The sequence below is a fragment of the Ambystoma mexicanum genome, chromosome 6p (assembly GCF_040938575.1).
Source record: "Ambystoma mexicanum isolate Mex_15411 chromosome 6p, UKY_AmexF1_1, whole genome shotgun sequence".
Classification (NCBI taxonomy): domain Eukaryota; kingdom Metazoa; phylum Chordata; class Amphibia; order Caudata; family Ambystomatidae; genus Ambystoma; species Ambystoma mexicanum.
In genome coordinates this window covers 508,031,683-508,054,478 of record NC_090935.1, presented here as the reverse complement: position 1 = coordinate 508,054,478, position 22,796 = coordinate 508,031,683, and the positions used below count along the sequence as shown (strand labels likewise).

Below are 22,796 nucleotides of genomic sequence, written 5' to 3'. Positions count from 1 at the left end.
CACCTGGCACACTGATATGAAGTAAATATAAGAAAGTGTACTTTTTGTGTGTTAAGAAATTATGGTGGCAACAGAAAATACTGACACAAGTGAACGCAGTGCAAGGGTGTTTATTAAACTGAATGCAGGTTGGAAAAACACCTAATCCCTAATCTAAACCTAAATCTAAGATGGGAACGAGCCTCGACCATCAAATGAAAATGAGGCAGTCCTAGTGGCATTGTGTCAAAATAAAAAAAAAAGGGCCTATACTAAGAAACCTATTGCCAAACCTTAAAACTAATACAACAAGGGTGTGGGATAGTTTTCACGAAATGAAAGAAGTGTTCACAAACAACTGTCAGGATGCAATAGTTTGACTCTCCCTTCCCCACGTTTTGAGCATGGGATAAGGTGTGATCTCGGAGCACAGTACACACTCGAGCCTTTCCAGCACAAGTCAACAGTTCTGTTTCAGCTTATCAGGTTCTTCGATTGCCAAGTTTCCTTTACCAAAACTCTCTTGCCTTTCAGGGCTAGATGCTTTAGACAAACATATACAAAATTCCTTTCCACGTAAACTCTGAGTGATGGATTGACCCATGGGTCCCCCTCTTCCGGGTGCTGACCCATCACAAATGATATTCCATAAATAAATAACAGTTCCTTCTCTTAATGGACTTTGGGTGATGGCTTAACCCCTGTATCTCCCTCATTCGGGCTCAGACCCATCTCGATTGTTGACCTCCCTCTGCCGGGTTTACTATGCCTTTCAACAAAGTCTTCCTCTATCGTTTTCATACAATGCCTTTTCAACAGTTCACTGTGAACCTCCCTTTCTCGGTTTCACTTGATCAGGGTGATAATGGCTCACCCCTGGGTCCCCCTCTTCTGGGCGCAGACCCCTCTAAAGTTCCATACTCCCTCCACCGGGTTCACTATGTCCTTTTCTTCATTCACAGAAATGAATGGGGCTCATTACGGGTACGGAAGTAACCGTGCCGGTGCTACCTGCGGGTTGCCGCTGGACCTGTAAATATTTGCTGGCGCCTGACTTCCCGGTGCCGCTGGGGGACTACAACCCCTATGGCTCAGAAAGTCAGGCGCTGGTAAAATGTTGTTCCCCATTCCCATAGAGCCCCACAGGAATCTATGGGAGTGGGGACCACGGAAGCACTGGCACCATTAATACCAGTGCCAGTGCTTCCGTGATGGGCTGCCTACCATGGCCGCTGTCCCCTGCAGGGTCAGACCTATCGGGCACAGCGCCTCCGGCAGGCAGACCTGTAGTATGCCGGTCCGGACCAACATACTTGTAATGAGCCACAATGTCTTTTTAAATAGTTCCAGTGGACATCCCTAGGCCGGGTTCACCTTTGCAAACACATTGTTTCTTGGGACTTTAGACTTGCCCCCTTCTCGTCAGCATCCCTCTTCTGGCTTCACTCTTGCCAACTTCACATTCACATTTACTTTAATGTTCACAAGATTCGCTTCCCTTGCTTTCTCATGTGGTGGGATTCACTTCTCTTGCTTTCGTTATGGTTCTTAGGTCAAAGGCTTTCGACTGTACGGGGATTTTGCTTTGATCTCCTGTATGACCACTTTGACCTATCTTGGCGGCACTGCTATGGCTGGTATTTGTATTTTCCCTTGTATGGGGATCAAGCAGAGTTTCTCGGAGCAGCACCCACATGCTGCTGGCCCGCTTCTGCAGCTGGTCTCTCCTTTATAACTTTTACAGTTCTTTGAATGTCTTTTAACTTTGACACTTTGCGTCTTTCATTCACCACAGCCCGGCTCTACCCCCAACTCACCGGCTGTGATGAACCACTTGGCTTTCCTCTTAAATGGAGTCATGGCCGGTACCACAGAAGTAGGAGTCTCCCTCGCTCCTGCTTGTCAGCGTTGATATGCTCTGATTAACGTTGACATCTGCTGCAGTACACGTAGGCTATTTTCCTCGGTCGTATGATTCCTTCAGCGGAGGGTTTCTGGGGTTTTGTTGAAAAGGGCAAGGTCGTGTCTCTCCTTGTCAGCCTCTCGATTTTCCCTGCCTTTCGCCTCCTCTTGAACTGCAGGGTCTAGATAGCTGTCTCATTGTGCAGTCTGCCTTGCTCGTAGTGTGCTGTCGTGTTCCACTTTTTATCTCTGTGGGGGGAAAGGAAATGGCCGTCAGGTGTGTGTGGTTTTGGTCAATTGCCTGACTTTACCTGACCCTTGTTGAATTGGTACATGTCAAGTAAACAGGTTGCATATTAGTCTGTTGTTTTTTGTGTCGGGAGAAAGTGTTCAGGTCGGGAAAGGGGCAGGGTCGGAGTGTCAGCATATCCCACGGGGTAGGATGAGAAGAGGTGTTATAGGGAATAACAACGATGACCTTAGAAGGGGAGATTGATAGGAATGACGTGGATTCTTATTGTGAAAATAACAGAGGGGGATTGCGGGAATCGTAGTATTTAGTCCAAGTTGAGTGGGTGTTCGGGACAGACTAACTAGAGGGACGTGAAGAAGACTGATGGGGGATGTTCGGAACTGGAACAGGAAAGCAGGGATTCTGAGAGAGATGGTTTCTGAATGTGACAGGGTTTAGAATCCCAGAGGATTGGTTAATAACAGAGGGGTAGGTGGATGTGGGTAAGAGAGATTGAATGGGAGGAAGGGGTGCAGATGTGGTACAGTCCATACACCTCTCAAATACCAAACATGTGCTTAACAGCACATAAACAGTAACAGAACAGTATAGCTCATTCAGGCAGTGCCCACAGAAAGTGTTTGGGTATTGGGAGAGGAGGTCGTAATGCGAGTAAGTACAGTGGTGAGTACTTCAGGGTAGGTCATCCCAAGTCAATGATAAGTGTTTAATTTAATGCCATGCATACAGTGATGCTTCACTTACTCAAGGTGTTTTGTCATCGGAAGGGGGAAACATTTGTACAATTAGGTCCCTCCATGCAACAAATCCATCTGACTGCTCGTCTTCCACTTCACATATAGCCCTGCCCACACTTTCATTTCAGCCCGGCACCAGCATTCAAATTCCCTGTACCACTGACTATACAGAGGGCCCTGCTTTTTTTCCAAGACATAGCTAAGCGTCTCTTGGCCAGGACACGCGCCAGGTCCATGAATTTAATCACATGTCAACTCTTTGCAGGCCTGGGCTATATTCCCAGGAGGCATTCCAATGGGTTCCATTCACCCTTGACCATCCCCTCGCCCCTACATGTCTGCTCAATACACCACCACAAAGACTGCACTTTCGTGAACTTCCATAGCATATGCATTAAGTCTGCCTTTTCCTCGTTGCACCAGGGGCTTTCAGGCACCACTTCTTTGCTAAAGTGTGCTACTCGCTGTGGGTCATATATGTGTGGTGCAATACACTAAGTTGTATAAGGCAAAATCGTGTATTTCTAGACACATTATTTACAGAAGCCAACGCCTGCTCCCACTGTTTTGCTGTGATCTGTGTGTCCATATCCCTTTCCCACTTGCACTTCAGCCCTTCATGTGTTGTGTTAAATTTGCCCAGGAGACATGCGTAGATCCTTGAAGTCTGCCTACAGCCATCTTCCAGATCATACATCAGAGATAAGAGTTCTTCCTCCTCCTCTGGCTCGGCAGGCCAGCCTTGCCACTTTTGTTTAGTCACCTTTCTCACCCTTGCTTATCATAAAAATTGGCAGCCAGGTAGCCCCTCATTTAACTTAAGGTTGTCCAGCTCTCCGAATTCCCCATTAGCAAACATGTCCCCCCAGGCGTGTATTCCATGCCTTTCCCACGTTCTAGCCACTCCCAGGTCACCCCGATTCAAGCAGGTGTCCACTATAATGTGGGCATTTCATGAATAGAGGTGCGCTAGGTGTGCCAACTTCAGCACTCTGGCCCAAATCTTCCTACCTAGTCTGACCATCAAACACTGGGCTCCCATGCAGGAACCTGGGACCCACAGTATTTCCTTGAGTTTAGCTGGCTTCACTATCATCTGCAATCGATTGGTTTCCATGGTGACTTCATCCGATAGCCATAATGTTGCATATCGCAGTTGTGCAGCCAGATTGTACAGTTCTAAGTTTGGGAGTTTTACCCCACCCTGCTGGAACGATAAGTATAGTGTCTAGGGTGCTATTTTACGATGGCCTACCCCCCACAGGAAATCTCTGATTATAGTTTCTAGGTTCCTGAAGAACCTTGGCTCCATGTAACAATGTACATTTGCAAAGGCGTAGAGCAACCTTGTGAGGATAATGATTTTTGTTATTGAAACTCACCCCATAAATCGGATCCAGAATTTCATTGACTTTCGTATCCCATCTGTTAATATGGTTATATTGAGTCAGCGTGTGTCTTGTGGCATGTGTGTTATCTGAACCCCTAGGTATTTGAATGTGATTGTCTCCCATTTCAGTCCCAGGTCGGGTAACTCTGTTGTAACCAGCCGTTGGAGTCCCGCCAGAGGGAACAGGCACAACTTCTGCTTGCTAAACGTGATTCCAGACAGTTTTGCGAAGGCGTCTAAAACCTCCAGTAATATAGGGAGATTATGGGAGGGCTTGCATATATATAGCAGGATGTCCTCCAGATATAGCGATATATGGTGTTTTGTGCCTCCCACGTCACTTCCGGCAGCCAGATTTCTCTGCCGCAGGTACACTGCTAGTGGTTCCAGCGCCAATATACATAACATCGGCGAGAGCGGGCATCCCTGGCGTGTCCCTCTTCATATGTCCCATACCTCTGATATACATTTCCCAGATTTAGCTCTAGCCACCAAATTGGTGTACAGTAATTTAACCCACCTAATGTATGCTTCCCCGAATCCAAACCCTTTCAACACCGTGTACATCCATTGCCAGAACACTGAGTCAAATGTCTTAATGGCATCTAGTGATCCTGTTGCTAGGTGTGCCTGTTGTTCGTTCGTTCGTTTGATCTATTATGTGTTGTACCCTATGTAAGTTGGAGGCTGTGCTGCTTCCTGGTACAATTCCCGTATGATCTGCATGTATGATGGTGCTTAAAGATCAGAAGACACATAGAAGACTCGGTGGATAGCTAACCTGTAACAACCCTTGTATGTTAAAACATTGTAAAAACAGGTTAAATGTTTGGTTTTATTCATGTATGTTGTGTAAATTAATACAGTTTATATTGCCCTCCTACCATACTTTCTAAGCCCTCTGAGAGTAGCTTACCCTAGTTTACGGTGGTGCGCTGCTTATCCAGGGTGAACAGACAGGAGAAGAGGCTTGCCCTAATTAGATAGGAGCAGAAAGAGACAAAAAGTGCCAAAATGGCTAATGTTAAATGCACCTTCAGAGTGTTACTTAGTTAGAAAGGTGTTGGAAATCATACGTGGTTGAAATAACTTTTAATAGCCCAGTTTTGTGACTTTCCAAAAGTGTTAAAAACAAGTAAAATTAAAAGCAAGGCCCCATCGTTCAGGATCAATGTGCACCATGTACTGGCCACTTGGGTTCCTATAAGGTGGGCTCTTTAACTTTTAGGGCACCACTTGGAACCTTATCCTTAGGCCGACCAGTTTCAGTGATTTGCCTAGGTGAGTACCACTTTCTTCAGGGCCACAGTCCTGCACTGGGCACCGTGAATGGGTTCATCCCTACCTGTTTCCTCGTCTGCCGTTGCATTGGCTCGGGCAGCCCTGACATAAAATAAGATAGAATAATGCCTCTATTGTATCCCACAGTGCTCTCGTCTCAAGACGCCAACATTCTTGAATCTCTTGAATAAATGCAATAGGATCTTCATCTGCCCCCATTTTTCTAGTCATAATTGCACCCATGTCTGATGTGTCAGATTACTGTACTCTAAGCGCTCTCCATATGTCTTCTCTGCAATTTCAAAATGGCGCTCCATCATGTGTCGTGTTCTGTGCTGTTAGACTCACATACCATGCTCATCTCCAAATTTCATCAGCTCTCTCCCATAGAATAGCTGGCAGTAGACCTTTTATGTCCCTGCTGACGTCATTCCCACTGTCATTATCTCTAGCTCATTAATCCATTTTTTCACACCTGCAGTCAGACTAGGTAATTTACATTTCAGATTTTCCTTGTCCATTTGTGGCCATGGAATATATTGCGGTCATCCTCCCACTTTTTCTAATAATGGGAATTGTGTACATCCTGATCCAAAATCATACCCCCCTACACTTTGCGTCTTCAATTTGGGGCTAGTCTCGGCTGTTCATATTGTTCCTGGTAATGACTTTGTTTGTTTGTATATTTGATATAGCACAAAACCAAACCCGAGAGTAGAATGCCGCAGATAATACAAGAATACTTGAGAACTTGGTTGCAGGGTGATACATAAATAAAAAACAGTTGAGACATATATTTACAAATGTAGGTACTGTGAAAACATTAGGTCAAGATGAGAAGAGAATGAGGCAAGCGGGTGAGCATAGATGGCATAGTCAGGTGGGCAGGTTGTTCAGTCAGGTTATGTGTTGTTAGTATGTAGCCAGGTGAGGGCCATGCATCTGAAGCTTGGGTAGGGTTGGTCAGTTCTGAGATTGGCGGGGAGTCTGTTCCAGGTTTGGGCCGCTATGACCGGAAAGCAGGAGCCGCGGGCAGTACTTTTTTTGTATCTGGGCACCATTAAGGTGTCTGCGCTGGCCCTTCTAGTGGGACGGTTAGACGATCTCTTGGTGATTCCTTCTGTCAGGTAAGGAGGAGCTATGTTGCTGAGGCATTTGGATGTGAGGGAGAGGGTTTTTAGGGTAATCCTGGGCTTTAACCTGCTTACATAAGGCGGAGTAATATCCCCTGCACTATGCCACTGTGCTTTTGGTCACTCAGAATATGGTGTCGGTTCTATTTTGGGTCTTCTAAATCTGACCATTTTACCCCCTCTGTATGATCGGGTCTATCAAAAAGCTACATGCGCCTTCTCTTTGTGCTTTTTTATTTTCCTCCCTCTCTTCATATGTCATCATTACACAGCAACTGGTATTGCTATTATACCTTTCCTCATCATCAAGATCTAGTCTACCTAGGGACAGCATTCTACGCTTGTTCATCAGTGTGTTTCCTTTGGTGGAGATCCTGCGATACTCCCCATAGCCTCATAACCACTATTCTATCTCATTTGTTAATATAGATCCCCAATCCTTTTCCCTATGCCTTCTGCCTCGTACTCATCAGCTCATGAATGTACCCTTGGTTTCCCTTGCAGCTCCTTGTGGGGCTGTTGTGATCCTCTCTCTTCTTCCCATGTCTCTCGTGCTTCGATGAGTATCATACGTCTATTAACAATATGATCTATTTCGTCATCTCTTTGTCCCCTACTCCTTCTCATTTCTTCTTCCCATTTGGCATTTCCCTGCTCTCTTCTTCCTCTTGCCATCTTTGCAGCCTATGTTCTTTCAATCTTTGGGCTTCTATTTCTTCACGTGTCTTCTCTTTTATTCCCTCTTTCTCTTTTCCTGTTCTTCATACCTTCTCTGTTCTTTTCTTTTTCTTTCTCTTCCTTGCATGCCTTTTCTCGTTCCTTTTCCTTCTTTTCTGTTTCCTCTTTTGCTTCTCTCTCTTTAACATCATCAATGCCATTTCTGTCTAATTTAAGCAATATCTGTCCTCCTATCCACTTGGTTTGTACTATTGTCATTCCACTTGCTTTGTTTTTCTCTCTTTTTTCTCGTTTGGCTTTCTCCTCTATTTTTATCTGTCTGTCCTTTCTTTCATCACGCTTGTTATGTTCATCATGTGTGGACATATATCTACACTCTTTATTCGTACTTTCTTCCATGCTGTTTTTGCTATTATAAACGGGAGGTGCGGATGTTGGATTAACATACCCCTCTGTTGCTTTTAATTCCTTTAGAGTATAGATCCCCTGTTTGTCTTCTATCTATCTATTTTAGGAGGAGGAAGATGAGTTGAGGGCATTACGTCCTCCTCTTTATGCTGATTAAGCATTCACTCCTTCTCAGGTGGGTCTTCTATCTCACTTTGGTACATCTTCCATAGTTCTAAAACAGCTAACCTTTTCTGTAGCTTATTCCCCATGTATGTAGTATGCAAGTATGTTGTCATATGTCGCAGCACTGCATTTGATAATGACCCTTCGTGAGGCCACGGCATGAGTGTTTTATTAGTCGTGCCTTTTACCCATTCAGCGTGGTACTTCCTGATCTTCGGTGTGTATCTTGGTAATGTCCTGCGTAGTTGTAAAAGGGGAGTGTAACCCATAATGATAGGTCATTTTTAACTGTCAATAATTATCAGGTTTGTTCTCGTTTATTATTTCATGAATTAATCACACTTTAACAATCCCTTTGGCCAGCACCATCAATCACTGCCCAGCTCCAGAAACCCCATTTCTGTAAACAATTTTCAAATGTATACAATAATGTCAATTGTATCTCTTTGTTTATAGTTTTTATCAATTCGTACTATCCTGTTATCATTATTGATAGGTTTATGGATCTTCTTTTATCTTATTTCTTCTAAAATATTATCCCTTGTAGATTTGATTGGCATCAACCGCTTGCTTTTCTAGGGCCTAATAATTTGTCGAATTGTACTGCAATCGTTCTTATCATATTTAAGCTTTCATCCTATTTGATCATCACTAATCCAAAATGTGTCAACATATTTTTTACACTGATATTGTTTCAACACCCCAAAAACACGTGTGCACACTTTTTCTACGATTGTGTTGTCCTATCTACCTGATAGACGTATCTCATCTCAATTTTACTCCATTTTGGAGTGTGTCGTGCACCATTCTTTGGCTGTAGCCACAGAAATCCCTTAAATAATACTATGTTCTGGAGTGTGATGTGGTCCCTTCTTCCTCCTTGAGGAAATGTATTGAGGTATCTCCTTTTCCCTAACAAATCCTATTACGTTCTCCCACAATAAATATATACATGCAATGTGGCCCCGCCCATTTTATTGGCCACTTTCAATGTTTCTACTTGCTTCCATTATTCAGCTCGAGGCCTTCCATCTCTGGTCACACGTGTTATAGCACCGCTCTCTGCAGGAAAACTCTGCGGTCTTCCAGCAAATGATGGAAGATGTTGAGAATCCGAAGATCTGGATCTGAACCATCTGCACCGCTACCAAATGTTCAGTATCGCTTTTTTGGGCGTGTCTATGCGTAGAATGGAATTACCATAACAACTAATCTTGGACCCCCAATACCCAGACAGAATCAAGAATATGGCCAAGTACTACTTTATTGTCAGCTCAATAAAGTAGGGAAACCTGGTGAATAACAGATCGCAGCTCACACACCCTCGGTAACATTTCAGGTACACAAAGGCTGTATACCTTGGTGTGCATCAGCTATGACATCATCCTATGTGGCAAATAATAAGACCTAATTGGATGGAGGGATTGGTTAGGGGAATATATATAGCTATAGCTTCTTTAGGTGTTAGTAACATTATTGGCTGCCCTTTATCTGGTACGCATACCTTGAACTTCACACCATTGCATAGGCCCTCTGATTGGTTGGCATTCTCTCCCAAACTTAGACACTCGGCTCATTAATAGCACACAAGCAAATCGAAACCCGGGTGCAGAGGACAACATCAGACTACTGCCCACTTACCCAATTAGTCTACCATCTTTCATCGCCAAAGCCTTCAGTTAAGGCTTCTCCTTTGTACTCCACCTTGCTGGATGCTCAGTTCTCTGGAACTTTAAGGGGAGTTAAGGTACATTGTAAGCTCATGAATAGGCCATGTTTTCTGGTCTTACACCACGTGTGAAGAGAGCACGGTATTGTCCATTTCACCTAATATTTAGTGCTATTTGATTCAATTATCCTGGGTGTTATTACCCTCTTCATTCTCTGGAGACTTGGTTGTTCTGTCTCCCCTATGCTTTTCTGCGTCTCCCCTATGCTTTTCTGCATCTTCAAGTGTCAATACTTGGCATTCACAAATGTTCACTCATTGCTTAATCTAGGAGAAATATGTCTGGCGTACATTGCTAATCCTTGTTAACTCCCTTTGTACCCTTCAGTAGCTTTTAGCTGTGGCATCCTTGATCTCTGGCCTATAGCTATTCTTTGTTTATGCACAAATTTGGATTTCCAGCCTCTGTCCGCTCTGCAGCCTTGGTCTCTCTCCTTCGAGCCTTTTGCTTGCTTCTATTCAGAGCCGGCATCCAATTTTCAATATGGCTGCTTTACCCGTATTATATTTTCTACCTCAGCAAGCTTCTATGTGACTCATCTACCTTGCGTGTCTTCATATATACATTAATTTCTCATCTGGTTACTTATCTTCTTTTATATATGGTTTCTTCTCACTTGTATGTATGCTTACTCTTGTTTCTTCAGTTACATCTTCATTTTTTAAGTATTCTCATATCATTTTGGTGCGCCATTTTATCTTCTCCCTATGACATCACTTTACACTTGTCAGGTTCTCTTTACAGCTCCTCGATATTCAGTGGTGTCTGCAAATCTCCTGCTGCCACTTCAGTTCGAAGGTACATTCAGTATAGCTGTCTGAGTGCATAACATCTCTCAAACACTCGATGCAGTATTGGAATTATGCCAAGTGTCATGCACAGTGTCTTCTTGTTATTCATTCAATAGGTCAGAGGTGAGGGGGTGGGTTCTATCAGTGACGTGCATGTCTGCTCCTCTACTAAGATGTATCTGTTCCCTGAGCTGGTTTGGGGATCCAAAGGACCCACAATGTCTATGCCTATTGGCTTGAAATGTTGCCCAACCACAGGTAGTCGAATTAAGGGGGCCTTTGTGACACAACCTGACTTCCAGAAGCCTGACAAGTGGGGCAGGACAAACTCCTTACCTTTTAAACCAAACGGAGGCCAGTAAAAGTGTGCAGACAACTGTTCTGACGTTTTTGTCACTCTCAAGTGACCTGCTATAGGAGTTTGGTGAGCCAAATCCAAAAGGAAGTTTCTGTGGCATTGGGGAATTGCCAAACTTCTGGTGCCCTCACCTTCAGAGACTTTTGGCACACTGTAGAGGAGTCCATCCTCCCAGTACACTTTAAACAGTCCAGGGGCATCACCCTTAGCCTGCTCTCCAGCCTGCTTCAGCAGGCCCGCTAGAGTGGGACACTCTCTCTGGGCTTTGAAGAAGTCAGTCTGATCTGAGCCCCCAGCTGATGCAAATTCATAAAGCTTGGGCAGGCCCTTCAGATCTGAACTCACCTGGTTCTCCACCTCAAGTTTCTGATGCTACAATCAAGCCCATCCATATACTGTCCTGGTTGTGCCCACTGCCGTATGACAGCAGTGATGTTAGCCACGGTGTCTCTGACCGCAGGAGTTTTGTGTCCATTGATATACACATGTTGTAAGAATAGAGTTGTATTGAGAACTGGGATCTCTTCTGGAGATCCGTTACCATTCCCACTCAGTGAAACCAATCCACATTCACCCACTCCTTGGCCTAGCGGGAAGTCCTCCTGTATGAGACCCACACTAATGATGGTCTCCTCCATGAGTCCAACATTCGCTTTTGCTTGCTTGGGTAGGCCCTCTCAAGCAGGATCCCCTTTCCTATGGCCCAGGTCATTACACATGAAACAACCTTTGTGTTGGGAGAGCGCAGGAGTCTCAGTGTTAGGAGTGTCTGCGCTCTTCTTTTCCGTGTGTACGGCTGAACTAAAATTTTGGGATTCCCTTCTTTTTTTTGGGACCTTACTTAGAAGAGGAGTGGGTTGGATCTTTATCCTTCCCATCCTTGTTACTTTTCTTGTCTGATGATTTCTCATCTGGTTTGAGTGTGCTCGCCTGGGCCTTTTTCTGGACTCGAGTAATTACAAACCTGTTGGCAGCCTTTGCAAGCTCCCTAAGGTCTCTAATAGTCTTGTCCACAAGATGATGTTGTAGGTCAACCTTACAATGATTCAATACATGCTTACACGCAATCAAATTGTAACACCATTGAAATGTGTAAACTTTGTTACCAGACACACACCCACTCAGATGTTTCAACAAGTGTGAGAACGCTTCAGTCTGCCCACTCTTCCTTGTGAGCTCTCTGAAGCCCTTGAGATGTTGTCCCATGGTTTTAGACAACTTCATGAGAAGGGCTGCCTTCATGCTCTCATAAACGGGACTTTCCTCTGGAGATAACTGAAGAATTTCATCAGCACCCTGGGTTGGTTAGCGACTCATTAGTGCCGCACACACAGAACCTCCTCCACTTCCTGTAGCTGAAAAGCAAGCTTGAGTGCTTCAAACCAGTCAAAAGCTTCCCTCCCCGCTTCAAAAGCATGCATTAAATCTTTGGGGATGTGGCTCTGAGACTCTCCTCTTCGAGTGCCAGCTTGCTCAGCTCTATGGTGACCTTGTCCTGATGTTTTGGTTCCTCCAGCGCTAGCCTCCTTTTCTCGAGCAGGAGCTTTCTAGCTGCTATCTTGTTAACAGCCAGAACAATTACTGGGCAACATAGAGGCTGTGCCGAGGCCTGGGACCTGCGGGATGTCGAACTAGCCCCTGACCTCACTTACACTCTGGAGTTTTGAGAAACCACACTTGCCCCCATGAGGGATGGTTGGCGAGAAATACTATTCATGCTCACTTCTTCATCATCTTCCACTGCACCTCCAGGAAGTCGTCTTCATTCAGCCCGTCTACTGGGGTCTCCCCCACAGCTTCCCTCACTTCTACCCAAACTTGGAGGCTGGTCAGCAACTCAGTTTATTAACCCTGGTGCTGTGGGGAAGTCGATGCTCTTGACGTACAGAAAATCCTTGCTCATGCCTTTCACAGTCTCTATGTCAACAGCCATGATTATAAACACATACCTAGAAGTGTTCTAAACGTTGCCTGCAAAAACACTTTTATTGTTGGCTTACAAAGCGGTGAGCAAGGCTCCAACTAGATCCCAAAGCTGCCACCAATGCAGGGCCTAACAAAAGAGCAGGGTGGATCCATGGATCCTTCGTCAGTTAATCAGGCTGACACTGGCAGGAGGAAGGTTGGCTCTCCCCCTTCTTCGAGATGACTATGTGAATTCCTTGGCTGTCACATTCCAACTAAATATGACAGGGGTGGACGGCTTTGTCCAGCCCGGAGTGCACAGGTACATGCTTTGTTGTGGCGTGAGCAAGCATAGGAAAATGTGTGTGGGTTAGCCCCACACATTTTCCTGGGGTTGGCCTACCATCATTCTATTTTATTAAAAAGTAAAAAAAAAAAGAAAAGCCCAGGCAAGTGCACACCCACCGTGCGGATGGTCAAATGCCTCACAAAATCGGAGGAGGAAGTCAAAGCAGAAATGCTAATTCCGTCTTGTGCTCTTTCTCTGCCTCCAAAATTGCTGTTACACACTAGCAGGTGTACAAGTATGGTATAAATTGTTAACAGCTTGCTTTTACACTGCAGTGCTCAGAACATTAGCCCTGCAGCGATCATTCCGGCTCGTGTAATGCATAATACTTCCAAGTGGATGATGTTCTTGGCCTATAAGGTTTCATGCAACACCCTTTTTGCAAATACAGATGTCCATATAAATTGTGTAGTTTGATCTAAGTTTTGTTGGGTATTCCTGGGTGAGATTCTCGCCAGATGTCTTCATACTGAACTGCACACAGATTCTCGTTCCACGTTTGCAAAGGAAGAAGATGAGACGAGTGCCAATGAGCGCCTGCTCTTAGATTTGGGCAGGTATTTCCGAACATAGTGTGTACTTAATAATTCCTACCACCCTTTTCCTACTCAGACAAAGCCCATGTGCAAACACCTTAAGTACACACTGCCATTCAGTTATGTCGTAGCTCCTGTAACCCTGGAGGGTGTGTGCTTCGGTTCTGAATGCACACTGCCGTCCGGCTTGTGAGAAAGTTTCGACATTGGAGAGCCTGAACCATCAAAGCTTCCACGTAGCAGCGTCGCGAGCAGACTGACATAAAACCCTTGGACGCAGAAAGCTCCTTTGCCTGGGCAGGTGCTGCGCAGCAGGAAAGCCAGGTTAACCCCCTCAGCCGGCGCGTGCTGCCGCCCAGCTGCCTGTCTGGGCACACCGTGCCAGAGGGAGATCCCCCGGGCTCGATGACCACCAGCGCAGGGCAGCGCCAGCCGAAGTGCCCCGCGCCCCCTCTGAGCCTCCGCGGCCGGGCACCCGAGCACTGCCCTTCCAATGGCCTTCCTCTGGGATCCCATGGCAATCGCCGTCCCTCGCCTTTCTCCGAGAACCAAGACGAGGCTGCGCTTCCTGAAATCCTACAGGTAGGTAGATACTGCTGCCCTTGCTGGCGCTCTGATATCGGAATGCTGTGCGCCCCTGCGCGCGCTCCCTGTTCATGCCCGTGTATTAGTGTTCACTGTGCTGATAACGGCCTGGCTGCTTTTACAATCCCTTCCTCTGATGCAAGGTCCTTAAAGAGGAGTGTTCCCAGTGAAGCGCTACGCGCATCTCGGATCATGAATGCGACTGTAGGCATTGGTTACATGTTGCGTTAACTCTCAGACTTGCCACGCACGAATAGTGTTTACCAACAGGGTTTGACTTGATTCACAGAAGTGTTTTATAATCATACAATCCCGTAGGAAAACGCTATGTGAATTAGTGTCGTACATATGCGCTTGTGTTGTTCCTAGTTTGTTTTAACCTTCGGAGAGAGGATTTTGGGGTAAATCTTGCACAGAAGAAATGCTGCATTTTACAACTCAAGATAGTGTTAGTTTGTGATGAATTCATTATAATCTGTTTTTCTTTGAACGTTAAGACTGAAACCCCCTTCTCCTGCAAACACTACTGAAGTGTAGTGCCTTGACAGCCACTTTCAAGAGTTAGTCCTACTTTTAGGTTAATTGTCCTGTCCCGGTTTTTTACTTTTCAAATCTGGTCACACTATGAATGGGCCTGTGTGTTGTATTCTTGTTTTGTTGCCATTGCTGAAGGGGCGCATATGTGGCACTGCACTGCCACTCACGTGTACCCTGCAGGGCCGGGGCTGTGAATTATGAGTCTCCTCACCCCTTTCTCAATCACGGTGCAGAATTTACAGTTTAGGGACTTGCATGTGTTAATATACATTTAGCAACTCCGTCTGTGTTTTTTTTTTTGTTTGGCAATGTCCAGATACGCTGACGCGTGGAGACTGTAAAGTTACAGTGCGCCTGGGGAGCATTTGGGGTCGCTCGCTGTGATGCCGCCAGCACCTGCCAAAATGCACATACGCCTCCTCACGCAGGACGCAGGGGAGTGGGGGCAGGATGGGGACAGAAGAGGTGCATAGGCGTAATTTTATTAGGGGGCAGGGGTGGTTGTCTACGCCCCCAAACCCCCCATCCCCCCACTCATTTGGCAGGAGGCCCTTTCATTTAGATGTCATGTGCCCCAATATTTTCAGCACAGCTGCTACACTGGGTGTTATGGTAGAATTAAACAAATGCGCATTTCAGTTCGCCGTACTGTGCCTTACATGTTGCGTAATTGCTTGAGTGGAATACGTTAATATCGCGGCGGTATTGGGTGACGTAAAACGCGTCGCCGCCCTTCACTGCAGAGTAAACAAAATGGGAAACAGAGGTGAGTGGCTGCTCGTGGCCTTCTGCTGGCAGCCCTCCTGCGAGGACGGGGACCCCCACTCCCGCTCACCATTGGCAGAAACGGCGCTGACCGGCTCAAATCGCTACACCATCCACAGACGCCCCTAAAACAGGTTATCCGAAGACTGCTGCCGTATTGAGGGTTACTTCGTGCCACCCTGTCCCCGTCTGGCACAGCAGCTGTTTGCTCTTCCTTGTAATATCTGACAGCTGGGGATTTGCTTTTTCGGTGCACAGTGTGCGGACGCCCACAGGCCTCTGCCAAGTAATGACTGTGCTCTTAAATGGGGGGATCCCGGCTAAGCATCGAGCGTGTTGTCTGGAGTCCGATTGTTATCCTGGGAGTATAGATTGTGCCACGGAATGATAACATAGGTTGCAAAAAGTCACGTTATGGTATATCACACGCAGGGTTTGCATGGCACATTTCTGATGTGCAAACACAGGTCCTTGCCGTGCCTTTTTCCTCATCTGCAGGGCGGAGAGCAAAAGGGGTTGGTTAAAAAGGTGGCGAACGCGCTTATATGCCACCCTTTTGCACTCCGCCCAGCATATGTGCCATGAGCGCTCGGCAGGCAGCATTTACAATGAACTCTTCTGGTGTCTGCCTGCATTTTGCTGGTGTGAAAAGCAGGGAATCCACTTTGTGTGTGCCAGCATGGTATTCTATGCTGGCGCAAATGCTGTAGTATTTGTATGGCGGAGAGGAAGGGGGTGGCAGACTAGCGTAATGATCCACCCCTCCTCTCGGCCATTAAATAATTAAAATGAGCTTTGCATTATCCGTTCTATTTTTTTATTTTATTTATTCGGGTGATGGCACTTAAGGGGTTAAACAAACTTTTCACACAATTAGTCAAGATAATCAAATACAAAACACAAAAAGAAGACTTCATCTAGTTACATATTAAAACTCTTAGAGTCACAAGACATACATTCTCAATTAAATTGCACTCATCAATTTCTAATGTATTTACAATATTCTTGGTGATCATGGCTTTACCACCTGAGCAAATTGTGGATTTTTAATGAAGGCTGAACACCCCTACCAATTGGTACAGCCCAATTGGGAACGCATAATTGACTTTATCAGCCCATGGTAAAGTTAGGTGTGCTAAGGGATATTTTTGTGTGAAAGAACAGGCTAGACGAGCACGTAACCCCAGAAAACTTCTCCCCTCAAAACATGCACATTTGATAATTTTTTTTATTTTTTTATTTACTTGTTTGTAATTACAGTTAGCAATTTTTAGAAGACTTTTTACTGTTCCTTCAGAGCTACGAGATTTATTGAAAGGGTAGAAAGGCGAACATAACATAGATGAAGAAGAGGAAGAAGGAGAAGGAAAACAACAACAAAGACTTGACATTCAAGGTTCAACCTTCTAAAGTTCTGGGTGGAAACAGAACGGAGGAAATTCACTAGCTTCAGATTGGATTCACCAGTCCTTCCTGTAATTCGTTGGTACTCAGTTCCCGCGTTGAGTCGTACCGAACTAGGTTGCACTTGTTTTGTAGCGCTAGCTACCAGATTGTGCGTTTATTTTGCAGAACGCTGCTTCTAAGATTTTTACGGTTGCTAGTGCCCAGGACGTTTTTTCCCCTGACATCAACCTGTTCCACCATGTTGTTTCTTCTTCTTCTTGAAGTCCAACAAGGTCGGTGCACAGGTTGTTTAGATATGTAGCACGTATTTCTCTTAGCTCCGAACACTGCATCAGGAGATGGTGCACTGTCTCCTGTTTGTTTGGGTCGCCACATAGCCTACATTCTGTGGTGGCTGTTTTTAGTCTGATCGATTGAATTTCGCGAGTGGGGAGGAGGTTTAAACGTGCTCTCATGTATGTGATCCTGAGTTGTTTGTCGGGGAACTTTATACAGTACGGCAAAGGTCCGTTCAGACTGTTAAAGGTGGGTGGCAGATGTTTTGTGAGTTTGTTGAGTTGTGCCTTTTCTAGGGTGTTGATCCAGTCTTGGGCTTCCAATTTGGATTTTACTCTTGTTGTGTTCTTTTGCAGGTCTTCTTCTGTACCCTCCACTTCCTCCAGTTTCCTCCTTAATTTGTCCACCCATCTGTTTAAGATGTTCAACTTGCGGTTTGTTATTTCAGTTCCAATGATCTTGTAAGTCAGCGGAGCCTCAGGTAGTGCAGTGTTTCTCAAGAGTTGCATTGCGCCAAGAGTTACAGATTGTTCAAGGGAAAGCAGGCCTAATTCACGCCAGATGAGTTCCTCTGAGACTGACTTTGGTAGACCTAATAGGGATTTCCAAAGAAACCCTTCCAGTTTCCTCCATATGGTGTTTGGCATGTTTAGGTTTGCATCCATCCCATAGGTGAGTGTCGGGACTACCTTCCCTTTATAGAATTGAATTACTGGGATGACTGAGAATTTCCCATATTTTCTATCCAGGGTCATCATTTGAGCTGCTAGGTTCTTTGCTTTTTTCCAGAGCGTCGCCTGCATTGACTCTTCCTGGCTGGATGCATCTATGAGAACTCCAAGATATTTGTAGGATGGCACTACCTCGATGCTTACATTTCCCAAGGACCATCTGTTGTTCAACTTCTTTTTCGTAGAGCTTTTCCCAAGCACCAGAACCTTTGTTTTTGTCTTGTTTATTTGCAAATTATTTTCATCCATTTATGCCGCCAAGTTGTTTAGTTGGCGCTGCAGGCCTATCAGTGTCTGATCTAGCAGAATAAGGTCGTCTGCGTATAGTAGCCTCGAGATGTTCACCTTCCCCAGTTTTGGAGGAGAAAAGATCTTAGACAGTTCGGCTTCCTTAAAATCGCCTAAGTAGGCGATGAATAGGGCGGGGGCTAGGGGACAGCCCTATTTCACCCCACGTTTGGATGGAATTTCGCGCAATAGCGTTCCTTGGGTGTTAAGTCGCACTCTTAGTTTGGTGTTTTCATGTAGGGCCATCATAGGATCGAGTAGCTCTCTTGGACATTTCCAGTTTTCCAGTTTGGTCCATAGTCTTCGCCTGTCTACTCCGTCGAACGCCTGTGACAGGTCTATGAAGGCCATGTACACTGGCAATGTTCCTTGTTTTACCATCGCTTTTATCAGGTTTAGCAAACAAATGTTCACGGAAGTGCTTCCGTTTTTGAGGAAGCCCATTTGAAAGGGGTCATCTGCAGGTGACATTTTTGCCCAGGTACGAAAATGGGCTAGAAGTAAGGTTGCAAATATTTTCCCTATTATATCCAACAGTGCGATAGGGCGGTAGTTGCCCAGTTCTTCTCTGTTGCCTTGCTTATAAATCGGCACGATCAGTGCTTCTGTCCAGGATGCGGGAATAGCTTTTGTTTCTCTACAGTGTTCAAAGATGGTGCTGATGAACTCTGCCCATTCCTCTGCATTTTGTTTGATGTCCATATTGTTGAGTCCATCCGGACCCGGTGCCCTTGATTTTTTTAATCGTGTAATTGTGCCTCTTATGTCTTGTCTGTCAGATAGATCAATCCATTAATGTCCTATGTTTTTTAGCGGAAGCACCTCACTAGATGTTGGGGCTTTGTAGAGATCTTCAAAGAATAAAGGCCATGATTCTTCACTCACTGCGTTAATTGTTTTAGTGTCTGTTTCTTTGTTTGTCCTTTAGATGAGCGCCCAAAAATCACTGCTGTTCTTAGTGCTGAGTGCCCTAAGCATTTGCTATGCGTCCTTCTGGTACTGAGTGTACCTATGCCCTAGGATCCAGGATTTGTATATCTTTATCTCGCTTTGTAGGTTTCTCCACGCCAGTAGAGTGTTTGCTGACTTCGCGTGTCTTTTTGATTTTCTTAGAATTCTTCTTCTTTCCACCACTTCTTTGTCGTACGCATGGATGTTTTTAGCTGCGGTGTGGATTCCATCTTTCATTTTCTTTCTGTGCTGTAGCAGAAAGGGCAGGTAATCTGGACATACTGGTTTGGTTTCCGAGGCGTTATTCTGGCTTTTGTAGGCCTTTGCGATGTTTGCAATGCTAGCTGCAGTTAAACGCAGCCGCGTACGTTGGTTGTTTACCTCTGTCTGGAGTTTGTAGCTTTGGGTTAGGGGAGGTATTGATGCCCATGTAATTCTTACCAGATTATGGTCGCTCTCCGTTGTTTTGACTACTGAGTAATTTTCTATGTAATGTAACATACTCTCAGAAGTAAAAAAGTAGTCAAGGGTAGCTTTCGATGTTCTTCTCTCCCATCTGGGTATCGTCCCTGACCATGATCTCACTGTAGCAATATTGTGTACATTTCTAGATTTCATCAGGGCCATCCATACAGTTCCTCTCTCTTCGGCTTGTGAGCGTGCTTTCTTCTTTCCCTGTTGTCTATGTCGCTGTTACAGTTCGAATTGAGATCTCCACATATAATTATGTGTGTTTGCGGATCTTCCACTGAGATGTTGTCGATCACCCTTTCTATTTTGTTACAGAAATCCGTGCTCGACGTTCTCTGTGGATTCCAATATACAGTTATTATTGCGATCTTTGATGATTTCATTTGCCTTTGTTTGCACTGTTTTTGATTTCACGTTGTTAAGATCGGCAAGATGCCGTATGATTCCGCTATTTTTTTGGTTATTTCAATTCCGCATCCCATTCTGATGGCTATCAGTAGCCCTGCCGATGGTCGGCCAAACATGCCTTTTGTTGCCGGGGCGGATGCTATCTCAAATCAGTCCAATGCTGGTTTCATCATTAACCATGTTTCTTGGAGACAAAGTATATGGAAAGCTCCCAGGTCTTGGTTGTCTGGGTTAGTTAGATGGTGGTGACCTCTTGTGTTCCATGAGGCCATCGTCACAGCATTCTTTGTCGTGGTCTGTTCATGATGAGTCGGAGGAGGTCGTTTTGCCGGCGATCCTCCTGGTGGTTGCTATTTCTCAGAGTTGGAGTTTAAGGCTGACTTCAGCCATTTCCATGGGCCTTTTGGTTTTCTTGAGTCTTCTGCGACTTGGTCAAACACTTCTTTTTTTTTAACGTTTTCATGTTTATTTGCTTGATCTTTTTTAGAGCGGTGTGTATCTGATTTCTGATAGTCTTCCTCTCGTTCTGATCGGAGTCTCTGTTTATGATATTGCTCGCTCTTCCTAGGTGACCCATCTTTTCGTGCAAACGTAGAGTAGTTTTCACTTCGTCTACTCAGCTCTCGGCTGGTTTCTCGATAATTCTGCCTCCTGTATCTATTGCTTTCCTCTGCGTTTGTTCCTCCTAAGTTGGCCCTTTTGTAGTTTTCCCGGGCGTGTATTTTTGATATCTGATGACGTTTTGAACTCTCACTCTCACTGACTCTCCTTGACCTTCCGTCTTGTTTGTTTTCTTGTATTATTTCTGTCAGTGTAAAACCAGCTTTTTTTAGATCTTTGTATAGCTCATTAGTAAGTTTCTTAATTGCCCCACTTTTAATATGCAGATATGTTTTTGCCTTCTGGTCATGGTGGTAGGGTTCAATTAAGGTGAAATCGTCTATCTTTAGATGTTGCAGCGATACAATTTTGCTCAAAGTTTTTAGGACTGTTTTCCTGTTCAGGATGATATACTCACTTTTACATGATGATTGTTCTAACTTAAAGACTCTAGTTGTTTCCGGTTTAGCTTCTCTTCGCGTGAGTCTTTCCCACCCCAATGTTCTTCTTATTCTTTCCTTTGAGTTACTTCATACTCTTTGTCTTTTTGGGGATGGTGCCTGTCTGTTTGGTTTTCTTTGGTTAGTTTCTCGGTTTTCTTTATGGTGTTCCGCACGGCTCTGGTCTCGTTGGTTGACTCTTTGTTTTTCACACTCTAAGTTTCGCCTCCTTTTAGATGTCTTAATTTCTGTGGGATCTTCTGCCTCCGTCTGGTCTGTCTTTGAGATATCCTCTTGTGCCGAGTTCTCGATAACTTTGTCTTCGGCAGTCTCCTTATCTGGCTCTGAGTCTGGATATACCGATATATCCATTAGTGTACTTGTTGTTAAAAATTCCTCTGCCGTTCTTGGGGATTTTTCTGTATGTATGGTCTTTTTTGGGCTTTTTGTAATTTTCTGGTCGTCTCGGTCAGGACTCTTGGTTAAGTCAATGCTACCCTCTGTAGCTGGAGTTTTATTTTTAGTTGTTTCTGTTTGTGTTGCTAACTGCAAGCCTATTTTTTCTCTTTGGTTGCTTCTAGGAATTGTAGTTTTGTCAGGTCTTAAGTTTTGGCTTTGCAGCCATGCCTCTTCGGCCGGTGCCATCTGGTTAGACTCGCCAGCCATGTAATCCGTATCGGCCTTTAACTTTGTTGGCCATGCTTGAGTTTGACTTCCCATTGTTTTTATTTTGGGATTTTTGTTTTTAGTTTCTGCCTGGAGTGCCGCCTCCATCTGTTGCCATTTTGCCTCCCATGTAGCTGCCTGTTTTTCATTTTTTGCTTCCATTGCCATGAGGTATCCTTCAATGAACTCGAATTTTGATAGTAGTTTTCCTAAGATGGTTGTGTTGTCTTTTGTTGCTTCATTTATAGTTTCATAGAGCTTCCCGAACGGAGCAAGGGAGTTAGTGATTGCTGGCATAATTGTCGTCATGTCTGGTTTTTTGTTTGGTGAGTTTTTCTGTGTGTCCATCGTGATTTCACTATGTCTTCTGTGTTTCCCTGATGTTTGCTCTGAGTTATGTGGAAGCGTAAAAGACTGGGCCGAGGTTTCGGCATGCGAAAATACACGAGGGGGGGTCGCCAGGGATTGCTGCTCCCCGTGATTCCCCATCTGGTTTCTTTTTTCCATCATTTGCATTGATCGATTTTCACTCCCGTTAGGGTGTTGTAGATGGATTTTAGCCTAGGGCTGTTCGCTCATTTTTCTTCCCACAGCCGGGGTGAAAAGATGTTCCCTCGCCTGATCCTCCTGTGACGTGTCATGCCCATATAGATCTGCAGTGGAAGTGTTCTTTGGTGAATCTGTTTTTTTTTGTTGTGCCTGATTGTGTTTTTGCCGGATGTCAGCGTTGGACATAGCGTTTTCGGCTAAATCAGAGGCGACATTTAAATCTGGGGATATCAAGTCTTGGACCATCTTGTCAGGATGTTGGAGACCTTTGGTGCTAGTTAAGGGATGATAGTTACCTCTCCTTCCCGTGGGGGTGTAGTGGACTCACCTAATTTGGGATCCACAGCTGTTTTTTTTTTGAGGTCAAGTCCGTTGTCTGTGTTCGTTTTAGCGTTAACTTTCAGATCGTCCGTTTTTCTTGCTTTATTTGCCGGCAAAATCTCTTCTACTACTTCCAGCATTTCTGCATCAGATAATTCAGTATATGTGTTGAATTTCCATTTGTGCTGTTGCTTCTTAAAGAAGTT

General features: G+C 44.9%; 1 protein-coding gene across 2 annotated transcripts in view; it reads left to right on the top strand.

The window, feature by feature from the left end:
• The window catches only part of PDE4D (phosphodiesterase 4D), a 1,909,329-nt gene that overhangs the window by 812,868 nt on the left and 1,073,665 nt on the right, over positions 1 to 22,796 (top strand). Inside the window, exon 1 of one of the 2 annotated variants that reach the window (XM_069627322.1) lies at positions 13,977 to 14,177. The exons of the other annotated variant lie outside the window; for it this stretch is intronic. Coding sequence (XP_069483423.1) covers positions 14,089 to 14,177 — 89 coding nt within the window. The 5' untranslated portion in view covers positions 13,977 to 14,088. Of the gene's footprint in view, positions 1 to 13,976; positions 14,178 to 22,796 lie in introns of those variants that run through there. 2 annotated transcript variants of the gene reach the window in all.